This window comes from Pundamilia nyererei, unplaced genomic scaffold (genome assembly GCF_000239375.1).
Source record: "Pundamilia nyererei isolate P.nyererei 1_Seehausen unplaced genomic scaffold, PunNye1.0 scaffold00354, whole genome shotgun sequence".
NCBI classification, from domain to species: Eukaryota; Metazoa; Chordata; class Actinopteri; order Cichliformes; family Cichlidae; genus Pundamilia; species Pundamilia nyererei.
The window spans coordinates 381,763-395,867 of record NW_005187755.1 but is presented as its reverse complement, the minus strand read 5'-3'; the positions used below and the strand labels follow the sequence as shown (position 1 = coordinate 395,867).

Below are 14,105 nucleotides of genomic sequence, written 5' to 3'. Positions count from 1 at the left end.
GTCAGCACAGACCCTCCCCTAGCCCCGCTGCCCGCAGCCACGAGGAAACCGATACCTTAGAGCCAACAGAGCCCCTAATAGGCCATGACCGCTACCCCGGGTTGAGCCCCCCAAGGAGGATGCTCCTGGGGAACCCCCCCGATGCCCTAAGCCTGTCCCTACCCACACACCAATCACAACAGCGAAGGTGGGACCAAACTATGACCCCCCACCCCCACTAGGTGATGGAGCTAATCAAAGGAGCCCAGAGCAATTGATCTGATGTGGTGGCAGAGGCTGTATCGAGACTAATGTAATCTAATAGATAATTCCTATATTGGTTAGAATTAAGATTATTTTTATTTTTCCAGTTCATGAGGACTGTTTTCTTTGCTATGCATAGGGCAGTGAAAACCATATGGGCTATATTCTTATCTGTAGTGACATTATCTAAGCTGCCCAACAAACACACTAAAGGGGAAGTTGGAATGTTCTTCAGGCCTTTTTTTGTCAAATGTTAAACAAAATAATTGCAATGAGACATTGACAGTGAAGCTCCAGTGGGCCAATAAAAATTGCACTGTGCTGTGCAAGCAAAGGGATTACCCTTTTACCTCTTTGATAGCATGCTTACGACTAGGTTCAGACATTTAACAGTCATCCGGTGCCAATTTATTCTTGATTTATTCCTAATTTTTGATTCAATGAATTCCATGTGTTCAATGCATGAAGGCTTCTTTACCCTTTGCTCAGCTCTCACACACCCTGTCGTCAATTTTCTTAATCATTTATTTTGTAACATGCTAACACAGAGATTACCTTTTACCATCACACCAAAAGCTACTTTCAGTGAACTACAGCTCTTTGGATAGATTCAAACCTAAAACCTTAATGTGAGGCAACTAATGTAACACTGTGATGCCTAGCTGTTTGTTTCTTTGGTTAACTAATGTAAGTAGTTAAAATACACTGTCAAGATTTAATGTTAGTTCATCTTCTAATGTCTCCTAGTTTAGTTCATGGGGAATGACTGTAGATTACACTTACCTAGCACCCAAGCACTTTTAAATATGCACCTACAGACACATTTTTAACACTCACATGCAATCCAGAATGGATGGGTAAGGATATACCAATCCATTCTCTATCTTATTCAATCCCGAGGCACTATAAACAACATGATTTTTGGTGGTAGTAGGTAGGGCTGTGCGATATGAGCAAAATCTCATATCCCGATATAAAACCTCTATCGTCCTGATAATGATATAAATCACAAAAATGTAACATTTTCTGTAAATTCTGTGAATCTCGGGCAGCTCGACTTGTGGGAAGTGTTTCCAGCTGCGCGTCATGTAGCTGGAGTCGAGTGTTTTAACCGATGCATGAAACTATACATTTTTAGACATAAGTTGTAACGGCCGCCGTTTTCTTTGTGAGTATTTATTACACGGCGTGCTGCAGGGAAAAGCCTGTTCTAACGTTTGAGTCTAAGGTTGATTTTTTAGCACATGGCGGATCTTTTTTGCTTCTCATCCGTAAATAATTTGCTCTTTCACGTGATTCAGTTTATTTTGAAAAGTCTCAACAGGATCTTGAGCTTTATTGTGAAAGGTTTATGTGGAACATAAACAAGCGGACACGCATGCTGTTACCGTCGTTTTTGCTAACCACAACCCATAAAAACAGGCGCTTCTCCGTCCGTAGTGTGTTTATATTAAATATAAGAGAAAGAGAGAACTTTAAGAAATGAATATAGCCACTACAGTGACCATCAAAACGATGAAAAATATATTGCCGTAAACAGTTTATTTTGCGACACCACGAAACAAATGATAGCGTAAAATGAAACGACAGACGTTTTTTATATCGTCATCCGATATATATCGATATATCGAACAGCCCTAGTAGTAGGTGAGAATTGAGTAACCAGTGAGGAGTGTAAAGGTCCATGCAGGAGATGTTTATTACTACACCCATATTTGCAAATTAAAAAAAACAAAACAAAACAAAAAAACAATTCTGAGTAATTTCAGCCTTCTATAGTTGACTTTTATGTGTTCAGTCGTGTATGATTTGACATCAAGATCATTCTGTCATGGCCGTGTGCAGGCAGACGGAGAGAAAGGACCCAAAATGCAGGACTCGAAGGCAGACATAAACTCAAAAAAAATCAGCTTTATTGCTGATAGCAACAGAACAGGAACCTCACTAAACTGGGAATACAAAAACCGAACTAGGCAGGCAGGCAAGCAGACAGAACACACAGTTAACATGAGAGTAGAAGCCGTTAACGACGCGACACTGACACAAAGACACACTGGGCTTAAATACACTGAGGGAGTCATCAAGGAATTAGAGACAGAAGGGGAACACAGCTGGGAGGAATAAGGCCTAACGAGACAGGGAGAGCAAATCTGGAACACTGACAGACAGGAACAAGAACCTTCAAAGTAAAACAGGAAGCAAAACACACTTTACTAAGACACGGACTAGACAGAGAGAGACAGACTTGACACTGACCAAAACCTACTAAATAATAATCATAATCAAAACAGTATCACTGATTAATCAAATCATAAATCATAATTTAGAAAAACACCAAAACATGAGAAACAGAAAGCTGGGTCAACATGACCCCGAACCGTGACACATTCTTGGATTTCTAGTTTACTTTGGAAAACTATTATGTTTTCTTGCCTTTTTTGACAGCTAACATGAAATTGTCTACCATCTTGAGTTTTCAAATAACCAATGGGCTTCATCAAAAAAGCACTTATAGGAATCTGTGTACCAGTTTTTGGATATTTTGATGTTTATCTCCACCTGTGAATAATTTCCTTGTCCTGTTAAACGTGTCAGCTGCATTGTAATGATAAATCTTTCTATAATGAGCGTAGCATATTATAAATCCTAATTCTTTTGATTTCCATGTATATATTATATTCATTGCATCACCACCCTGCAAATGTGATGTTACCTCCTCCGTTTGCGTGTGTTTGATTTATGACGTTCAGTGTACGTTACAGAACATAGGAGTCACCAAGAATTTTATCTGCAACAAAATTTTGTTTAACCCACTACTTAATACAGAAGGAAACATTTTTGCGCTTTCGAAAAAGAAAAATGTCAGCCCTGTAAATGTTTTGTGGGTAAAAAAAATAATTGAAGACATTCATTCTGTCTCAAGAATACAAATCATTTTGGCAAGTAATATAAATATAATTTAGTTTTTTGTGTTTTAGAAGAAACCTCAAAGAACTGAGTACATTTTTAATCAAGTAAAAATAAATCTACTGCACATAGATTCCTTCTTTCTATAATCACTGACAATAATTTTTTTCTAGAAAGATTAAGTAAACACCAGTCGAAATCATCTCAGCCACCTGTTCCTGTCTTATCTACCTGTCCGATTACCTGACAGGTAGAACAGATGGTAAAGCGCTTGCGTATTTTAGTCCCGCCCACAGAGCTTAATAACTCAATTAACCCTCGCTATCATTTTGGTATTCACATTGGCTCAGGTATCAGCCACTGGCAGTGACTCCCAACACAGGCTCATATCCAATTTGTGTCCTCTGCCCTCCAAAGATAAAGGAACGAATCCATCGTCTCTTCGTGATCTGGGTATTGACAGAGCAGTGAGTGGGTGTGACTGGCTCTGAGCAGCCAGAATGCTTATCACATTGGTTTCATGCTCCCATCTCTGTGTGGGGTAAATCAGAGGGGGAAGAATGAAGGAAAAAGAAGAGAGTCACAGAGACAAACTGGGAGGCGGAAAGAGAGGGGGGATATCGGAGACTTGGGAGAGTAAATGAAGAAGTGAGCCTCGCAGATTGAGTTTAAATTATGCTGTTTAGCAGCCTCGCTCTCAGCTGCTTCTCATTTTCTGGTGAATTAGAGGACTGATGGGGCTGATATGGCACCACATTTTAGTTGGACCTGAAGGTTTTCAACTCTTATTAGGTTTTGGTTGAACACAAGCAGCCTTTTAATAATTATTTCCTTTTACACGATCAATAAATTGGTGACCCACTCAATCAATCGCATTAAATGTACAGGAAACTGCAGATTTTCAAGTCAAATTTTTATGATGTCAACAACTTTGATCTAATGTTCTCGGTAGGTGTACTACATCTCCAAAGCTACACTCAAGCCGGCCAACAAACAGTACACCACGCTGAAGAACGACTACGAGATGACCCTCCACGCTCACTCATCCATCGTGCCATGTGATGACAATCAGAGCATCCCCACAGTGCACTGTGACTTTGTGCCCATCGCAGAGCTGGAAAATCGAGACAAAGATGCTATCATTGGTAGGAGACAACATTCATCACACTTTATTTATACATTTCTCCAATTTAACAGATAAAAGAAAAACTTAACAGTGAGTGAGCAGGTAGAGCTTCAGTGTCAAGGATGGTTAGAAAAAAGGCAAAAGCAGGAGACGTGACTACTTGCTTCTTTTTCTTTTTTTTAAGCCTCACAAAACCAAACTGCATCTGACAAGCTCGGTTTTTGCAATCACAGCTCAGAAACATTACTAATGAACTCATCCAGATGGGAATTTGTCACACCAATCGGCAGACTGCAGTGAGCGTTCTGATGATGACCTGACTCACAGACTCTTCAAACTTTGTGGAACAACTGCTTAAACAGAGCGTTAAAGCTAGAAACTTTAGTGTGATTCAGCAACTGTGTTGTGCGTGTGTATGTTTTACAAATCAGAAGCCAAAACAAAAAACATACCAGTGACTGTTGTGTGAGTCAATCCAGGCAAAGAATACAACACATTTCTCAACCATGAAAGAATATTTTTATATATTTTTACCTAAAACAAAATTTTAGGTAATTTTTTTTCTCTGTGATGTTATCTTGTACACCACATTCGATTGACTCCATTAACAGGAAAACCTTATGAATATTACTCATTTAATTAGGATTCATTTTTTGTCTTTAAAATCAAAAATCATTTAGATAAAGGCTTTATGACTCTGGTTCAGTTAGTGTTTTTTTGCCCATGGAGTATCATACTATCTGATTGCAATTTAAACTGGTCTGGCCCAGCCATTTTGTTTATACTTTTAATTTGAAAGAGAAATTGCTGTATGTCACAAGTGAATTTAAATTGCTTGTGAAATTAGAATGGTTTATGGTTTTTAGAAATGGGCTGTTGTTGACATGACAAGACATGATTTTCTGCTTCTACTGTTTAGGCAATTAGGCCATAGGTGTAGATGCTACAAAAAACGAATCTATTTGACAGGCACGGTCGTGTCAGTTGTAAGCCAGATTTTCTGGGAAAATTTGTTACGGCAGGATCAAAATCAAGGTTAATTCAGGCATACTGTAAGAGAAGTCATAGGAAGACGATTACGTTTATTCTGCTGTTTTTATTAAGTTTTGTTGTGGCTCCTGGACACAATGTGCGTGACATTTAAGTTTTATCTTCATGGCAGATAAATTGGGATGATCCAAATGAAGATTAGGTTTGAGAGACAGTAATTTGGTAGTGTTGTCCTTTTTATTAGTGTCACGATGTACAGGTATGAGTGACATTTTTATAGTTAGGGTACCGGTAATAGAGATAAAAAAAAAAAAACTTTTTCTAGGCGGTATGCACGCTACATCCTGCAGTTTTAGAGCTCTGCATCTCCACCCATAAAGGGAGGAAAAAAAAAAAAATATATATATATATATATACACAAATATACTGTTTTCCAGGCTTTATTTTCTCTGAATGCCCTCTAGACTAATAACTATAAAAAAAAACAATGCATAACATTTGTTTAATCTGTGACTTGTACAACGAGACTGAGCTCTGAATGTGAAAGCGTCACAGAAGTTGATGTTTATAGTCTGCACAAGTACAAACAAGGGCCTTCAGTTAACAATAAAACAAAATAGCAGTCAGACTGGAAGGAGTCCAGAAATGTGCAAGGACACTACCTTGAAGGGGAGATTTGTCAAATTTAAATCAGTTTTCTCTTTTGATTTTTATTGGCCTGACTTCACTTTAGTTTGTGATTTTTGATGTAATTCTCACAGGAATATGTTGTTTTTGTTGCTTAGTTGTTCTTTATTTATTCCAATACATTTTTTGTGCAAGCTAAAAACAAACAGCTTTTTAAAACAAGATTAAAGAGGAATTTTACACTAAATCCTGTTTGGATGAAACCTATTCTGCTGGCGTCTGTGGGTTGAAAAGTTCAGGTCTGTTGCGTTTGTCTTATGCTAGAGCTGTGCGCTGTGTGAGATTTGATTTTTGCATTGCACAGTAATCCAGTGTTGTAGCGTCATGGGCTAACAGAGCAAGTAAGACAACTGATAGCACAGAAGCAGGCATGTTGAATCTTTTAAGTGCTGGACACACTATAAAAGAAATTAATGGTCAGAAAGAAATATAAGGAACTGGCTGTACCCTACCAATTGAAAGCTCCATGTAGGTTTACATCCTGAACAGTTATATTACATGGTTACATTATTGCAAACTACCAGCACAGCACCACACTAAAGAGTTTAGAGATGCACTGAGCAGTTTAGCTGTAGGAGTGTGTTTGCGTTGGTCACAGAGGGGCAGTGTTACATGTCCTGTGTGTCATCTGTTGACTCTCTGTTCGCTCTCTCCCTCGACTGCCTCTCACTCTACTCCTTTGTTAAATAGGGGATTATAACATGGTAATGAGAACTGTCAGCCTGTTCCTGTGGTGATAATGGAGTTCAGAGGTGGATGACGTCTCAATCATAATGGAATTAAGGAGGGCTGAGAGAGCACTGACAGAAATACCGGGAGGATGGGTAGGAAGGGGAGAGTTTAGAAAAAGGCTAGCAGAGAAGGCAGAAAGGCCAGATGAGTGATCTGAAAAAAGGTGTTGTTATTCAGTGTAGTTATTTTGTTAAATACATGAACACAAATGTGTAAATCCTCAGGACACCATGAAACGTGCTACAGACACACCCCCCCCCCCCATTTATAAATAATGTTATAAACATCATTTATCTCAAGTGAAATGGCAACAGTCACCCGCAATGAGGCTTTTCAGAGATGGCAATATTCAAAATAGTAATAGTTAAATAGTAAAAACAGTATTTGTAACAGTATTTTGTACCAAAACTCATTTCTTCTCTTTCAGTAATGGTTAATCCACCTTTATGCACAAACGTTTTAATTCAAATGTTGTTTTTAATACTAAAATATAATTATTGTTGTTATCTGTGCATTTTCACATTTGCTTTTTTATAAAAAACAAAAAAACCCATTGTAAACATGATTATTTTTTGATTAAAAAATAGTTTAAATGGATGGATGTCATACTTGATTAATTTCTGACTTGTCTAGATTTTGGTATAAAACATTTATTTAGTTTGTTATTTGCTTAATGAATAAATATTTGTGTTTTCTTATGACAGGTAGTCAACGCCTGTCTGATACCTATAATCACCCATCAGAGATATGATGTAAATGTCTGATCTTGTTAATATGACAGCTTGCTGTTTTTACAGAATTTAATGCATGGAAAAGATATTTGGGGTAATTTATCAGTGGTGTCACTACATAGCAGCATTTTTATAATACTACAGTACTGTTTGCAGCACATGTAGCAGACTACACACCTCAGCAGATGCTGGTACCAAGCAGTTTCTTCACAGTGAGACGATAATTACTTTATGAAATACACTGCTGGAGACAATGACCGCAAAACACAAAATAGTACCTGATTTACATGTTGATGAGAGCTGGGTTTTGACCCAGAAGCCAAACAGCTTTATTAGCCACAACCAGAAAATGGTACACTTCAGGTACAGGTACTTCAGATTTAACTTCAGGTGTATTAGCAGGAGTATTTTTGTGCACTACCAGTTTGTCCTCCATGGTTAGACTATCAGTGCACAATTCTGTCATTTTCTGATGTATCTGAGGGAACAAATGATCTATCTGAATGCCACGGTGAATGCCATCATGTGGCTGTTTACAGCACTTTGAAACAGACAGCTTACAGGGAGTGATCCAGTTATAGCAGGAGGAAATTGTGATGAGCTTCTTAAGAAGACTACCTAGATGGAGAAATCTGCCATATTCAGTCATGTTTTCTTTATGCTTTTTATGGGTGGAGTCATGCCATTTTGATTCCACCTTGTAAAGGAACAAAGCAATTGTTGACTCAAGTCGAACTGAAATCTGTATTTGAATATTTTGTTTTTATCATTTTTTCTTTATTATCTTAGAGCTCCTCATTGCTCCTCAGTGCAGTAATCCTGAATGAAGTGTTTAGGCCTTGACATGACAAGAAACTTGAAAGAGGGATGAGTGTGTTTGTTGTCATTTGGAAAGTGGTGCTGGGTGTTAGCCAGCCTGGTATGACATTTATGTCACTCTGCTGTAACTTGGCAATATCAGAGGGGTGTCAGCTCTGTGCTCTGTTGGGCCTTTACTGCTTATGATGTGATAACACTTCACATTATGTAGAGTATATCCAGGGGGCATTTTTAAATTCTACACTGTGTAGAGACATCTCAGGAGGTGCTCTTCACATAACGCTCTTTTTCATGCCCAACTGTAAGGATATTGTCTTCCTGTTATCAAGAGATGGAGTTGTAAAATGATTTTCTCTACCTCTAGATGTGATTGGAATATGTAAGAGTGCTGAGGATGTATCCCGTATCACCACTAAGAACAGCAGAGAAGTCTCCAAGAGGGCTCTCAGCATAATCGACGAAACAGGCAAAGTCGTGACAGTCACACTGTGGGGCGAAGAGGTAATTACTGTAATCTCTCTCTCACTCTCTGTCTTTTTGTATCCATGGATTGATTTCCAATTTGACATTAAAAAGTGTTGAGCACTCTTTAATTGAACGTGTTTATGTAGTTGCCCATGTATGTGTGTGTGCATACAGCCATGCATGTGTAGTCACACATCTCTCTTTGGGTGCTCTCGAGTACAAAAACACTCTGATTAGGTTTTCTGGGCTGTAAAATTTGGATCGGTCAAATCATTCCTGTGACCTTCAGTGATTTTTTGGACGAGAGTCTCCTATTTGAGACAGAAGGCTAAATAACTCTCGAATGTGCATGAAATAGCACTATTCTTCTCTAAGCTCATTCGATCTGCAAGAGCTAATCCCCTCCTTTTTGCAGAAATCCAAAAATGACTTTCAAATTAACTTGTAGGTTGTCCAATTATGAAAGCACACCATACCAAATATTACTTTCTGGTGTCTTCAAGCTGCAGACACAGACTAAACAAGTAAGAGACAATAACACAACTGCTTTTGCAGCCTCGCATTCTGTCTCCTGAATTACTTTCTTAGACACTTTTCTTCTTCTTTTTTTTTCTTTCTCCAGGCAGAAAATTTTGATGGCTCTACACAGCCAGTGGTTGCCATCAAAGGAGCTCGATTGTCTGATTTTGGGGGAAGATCTCTCTCTGCATTGTTCAGTTCAACAGTCATGGTCAACCCAGATATACCACAGGCCTTTAGACTGAGAGCCTGGTGAGTCACTCTGATGTGCAGCAATACACCAACAATTATACACTTGCACCGATAATCACATCAAGAAGTTCTTTGTAAAAAAAAAATACCCTACTGCATTGCTCATACAAATGAAATGAAGTATGGTAAATTCCACCAGGCGTCTCACACATGAATATAAATGCAAAGCCCCAGTGATTACTTGGCTGGAGACTGGTGGCATGTGCCCCCTCAGTCCCAGCAGGACTCGAGACAGGATGTAGACAGAAGGGCGGAAGGAGGGAGCACCACAGAAACAAAGCACAAGTATTTGTGTTTTCCAGCTCCTAACTGCTTTTGTACTTCCTCACAAAGATGGGAACGTGGTGAGCAGCATCAAACTGGATTCTTATTAGCAGCTCCTGTGGAGGGATTTTGAATTATGACTCATTCACTCATTAAGGCTGTTCCCAAGTCTGGACACTGTTGAAACAAAAATGCTTTTTCCCTTTTTCTCCCTCTGTGTGTGTGTGTGTGTGTGTTTGTGTGTACATAACAATCCTTCTGTGTGCATATGATTTCCTGTGTGCTACTCTTGAAATCTATTCGTAGGTACTAAATTGCGTCAAACAGCACTCATACCTTCAAAGTGTAAATACAGTAATTTCAGGCGTGTTCCCGAAGGCATGGTTCTGTTCACACTTTTAAATTGTTAATGACTGCATTATGAATTCTGCTAATTGTTCCATGATTGATCATTTTGGCCACTTTTACGGGTACGTTATATTAGTTATGCCAGTTACTTATGTGTGCAGGAGAAAGTGAAGGGGTAGGCTGCATTGATCTAGCTTTAATCTTGGTCTTATTGGTCTCTGGTGTTGATATTTAAAGGGCTAAATAAGTAAAAGAACAGCACCCTCCTTCCTTTCATCACTCCTTCCATTCTCCTCTAATCCGCAGCTTTTCCTCTCGATCTCAGCTGCTGTTTGGTGCTTATTCAAGTTTACATGCTGGCAGCAGTCAATGAATGACAATGAAGTTAGTCAAGTACCAGACAGTTATCCACTTCTTTTTTTATATTTAGGTCTGTGCTTTAGAAAGACAAAGGAGGTCTGTCTGACTCTACTTCCTGTGGCGATGCAGTGCTATGTGGGATTGTTTGGACCAGACTTCTTTGCATAATTCAAGGAAGCTGATGAATTTGGATGATGAGTTGATTAGATTGCACTGCTTAGTTAGACTGCTGAGCAGGAGTCACACTGATCCATGAAGATTTTAGATGGTATATTAAAAAGGTAGATAAATTAATAAAAGGCATGCATAGACAATATTATGCATAGGTTTTATTTATTTGTATTTTTCACTTGGTGATGAACTGTGTATGTGGATGCTAATGTATGCAGAGAAAAAATGATAAATGGTCTGTTAATGCATTTGGCAGCCATATGTCAGATCATATATTTTGCAGGATGTTGTGTCTGGAAATCAGTTACAAGAGCGATTCAGACATGTCTGAAGATGCTTATTTGGATTATAATTGATACAGTGCAGTTAGTGATTGAGTTTAGTTACTCCTCAAGAAAATGCCATAGAACAAACATGTAAAAAAATATACACACATTTGCTTTGACACTTTCTTTTTCACAAATAGATACACTGCTGAACATATTCAGGTCCAGTGTTTATGGAACATCTAGTGTAGTTTAATATTTTCAGTATCCAGGGATCTTTACTTGTGTCCTCAAGCATACGGTGTGCTTTCTTTTGACTTATCAAATCCGTATTTCTTTTCCCTGCTCTCTGTATAATGTGCATGACAATTTAAAAAGAATATACCAATGTGTTTTGGTTCATAGGCATGCCTGGACATACACCCATCAGGCATAACATTATGACCACCTGTTTAATATTGTGTTGGGACCCTTTTTGCTGCCATATAGCCCTGACTTGTCATGGATTCCACTGGATCCGTGAAGGTATGCTGTGGTATCTGGACCAAGATATTAGCCTCCATGGATCAGGCTTGTTTGTCCAGCACATCCCACAAATGCTTGATTGGATTGAGGGCTTTGAAATTTTGAGACCAAGTAAATACCTCATGCACCATTCCTGAACCATTTTCGCTTTGTGGCAGGGTGCAATGTCCTGCGGAAAGAGACCTCAAGGAATGCCATTTCACTGAAAGGGTGTACATGGTCTGCAACAGTGTCTAGGTAGCTGCTACATGTAAAAGTAACATCCACATGGATGGATCCAAGGTTTCCCAGCAGAACATTGCCCAAAGCATCACCCTGCCACTGCCGACTCGCCTTATTCTCATAGTGCATCCTGGTGCCAGGTGTTTTGTGGGTAATCAATGCACACAAAGTTGGCCATCCACATGTTGTGAAAGAAAATGTGACTCATCAGACCAGGCCATCTTCTTCCATTGCTCTCTGCTCCAGTTCTGATCCTCACTTTCAGTGGTGAAGAGGGGCCCTAATCACCCTAACTGTTTTGCAGCTATACAGCCCCGTACACAAGAAACTGTGATGCACTGTGTATTCGGACACTTTTTAATCAGAAATTCGCATAAACGTTTTCGGCAATTTGAGCTACAGTAGCTCATTCGTTCGCTCTCCACATGCATTAGTGAACCTTTGCCGTTAATGACCCTGTCACTGGTTCACCAGTGTTCCTTCCTTGGGCTGCTATTAATAGATTGTGACTGTGAACACCCCGCTGACCCAGTCATCGAGCCATCATAATTTGGCCCTCATCAAACTCACTGAAATCCTTAAACATGTCCATTTATCCTGCTTCTAACGCATCAACTTTGAGGACAAAATATTCAATCGCTCCCTAATATATCCAGCCCACTAACAGACGCCATGATGAAGAGAGAATCAGTATTATTCACTTCACCTGTCAGTGCTTATAATGCTATGCCTAATCGACGCATATTTATTCATGTACGTGTCATCTCCATAGGTATGACCGGGAAGGCTTTGCAGTCAACAGCCAGTCGCTGACAGAGACCAGGTCAGCAGGCACAGGATTAAACATGAACTGGAAAACACTGAGCGACATTAAGAATGAAGACATGGGCCATGGAGAGAAGGTGACATCAACACATGCAAACATACTTAAATACACATTGCATTACCTTATTTCCAAAGACATTATCATTACATGCATTTAGATTTAAAAGGGAAATAAAATAAAGATCACTGAAGGTTTACTTTACCCAAATAGCAGCCAATATCAGAATAAATTTCAGGAATGGGGTGGACGAGACTAAAGTAAGATCCATGGACGCCATTAAAATGTTCTTTGCAGTTAGGATTAGGTGACTTTGTTTTACAGTCTTTGATTGTTTTATGTTTTGTTAACTGTTTTATGAACCACAAGCAGCTATAGTGCTTGCTACATTGAATGCACAGTGTGAGATCTGCAGTGAATCTGATCAAAATTAAACCACAAGGTGTTAAACAGCAAAAGGGTAAATCTTGTTGTTTGTGTTGCAGTTTTAGTTTGATTTCTGAGTCAGTTCTTTATGAAAATCTTGGTAGAAAGCAGATTGATATGTGAGTCAGAAAATCCTTCTCTCACTCAGGCAGCTGGCTACTGTTTGAAGAGGAATGAAAGAGACCCTGTGCAGATGATGTAACATCAGCATAGCTACAGTACAGCCAAGGTTGATAACAGAAAATCATTCCGGCGTTGTAAGACAAGCACTGTAAACATTGAGTTTTGGCACCAGCCCCAAAAAATCAAAGAGTTAAAGCTTTAATGCTTTGAAAGTTTCCAGTCACACAGGGACAAATCCATCATGTTGACGGACTTTGACGTCAGGAGTGTAATGCTGTTTTTAAATTTTTTATTTCTTAACTTTAACTTGCTTGCTCTTGTTACCTTCACAGTGTGGATTGGGCTTTCTTGAATTACGTATACAGTAGGGGTGCAACAATACTCATATCGATATTGAACCGTTCGATACAGTGCTTTCGGTTCGGTACGCATATGTATCGAACAACACAAAATTTTTTATTTATTTTATCAACTTTTCTTCTGACGATGCTGTCTGTGTTGAGCGCTCAGTGGATCTGCGTTCGACTACTTCGCCTAGGCTGCACTGTCGAGTGCGGATCCACTGAGCGCAGCGCAAGCTAGCAAGACAGAAGCTAAGCTCGTTGCAACATGGCAACTGCCTCAACGCTACCCGAAATTGAACCTCCCCCACCAGATCTGGCGTTTGGTACTATCTTGGTTTTCATGTGAAGCATGACCCTGAAGGTAAGTGTGTCATGGACAAAAGTAAAACAGTATGTCGGATGTGCCACGCAATGCTCAATTTGTGAGAACTAGTGCGTTAGCACAGTTAGCTTGCTAACGCTGACAGCACTAGTGGGAACACAACGAATATGACTGCACATTTACGCCGACATCATCCTAGTGCAAAGACAAGTGGAAGCAGACAAAAACAACAAGCACGCACGCTACAAACTTTACCCGAGTCATTTAGACGCCCGTTAGCACATGATTCTCCTTATGGGGACCTGATATGTTTAATATGCTGCTGAGAATATAGCCCAGAAGAAGCGTATAGTATAGCTTTTATTTTGGAAAGAGCCATTTCTCTGTAATAAACTCTCTTTTCCAAAGATGAGTGATTTCTCGATCAGATAGATTTTTTT

At 39.3% G+C, this 14,105-nt stretch overlaps 1 protein-coding gene across 1 annotated transcript in view; it reads left to right on the top strand.

Annotated features, from left to right (window-relative positions):
• The window catches only part of LOC102215720 (replication protein A 70 kDa DNA-binding subunit-like), a 49,673-nt gene that overhangs the window by 21,265 nt on the left and 14,303 nt on the right, over positions 1 to 14,105 (top strand). Inside the window, exons 10-13 of the mRNA XM_005752353.1 lie at positions 4,103 to 4,295; positions 8,600 to 8,736; positions 9,323 to 9,471; positions 12,400 to 12,529. Coding sequence (XP_005752410.1) covers positions 4,103 to 4,295; positions 8,600 to 8,736; positions 9,323 to 9,471; positions 12,400 to 12,529 — 609 coding nt within the window. The remainder of the gene's footprint in view (positions 1 to 4,102; positions 4,296 to 8,599; positions 8,737 to 9,322; positions 9,472 to 12,399; positions 12,530 to 14,105) is intronic.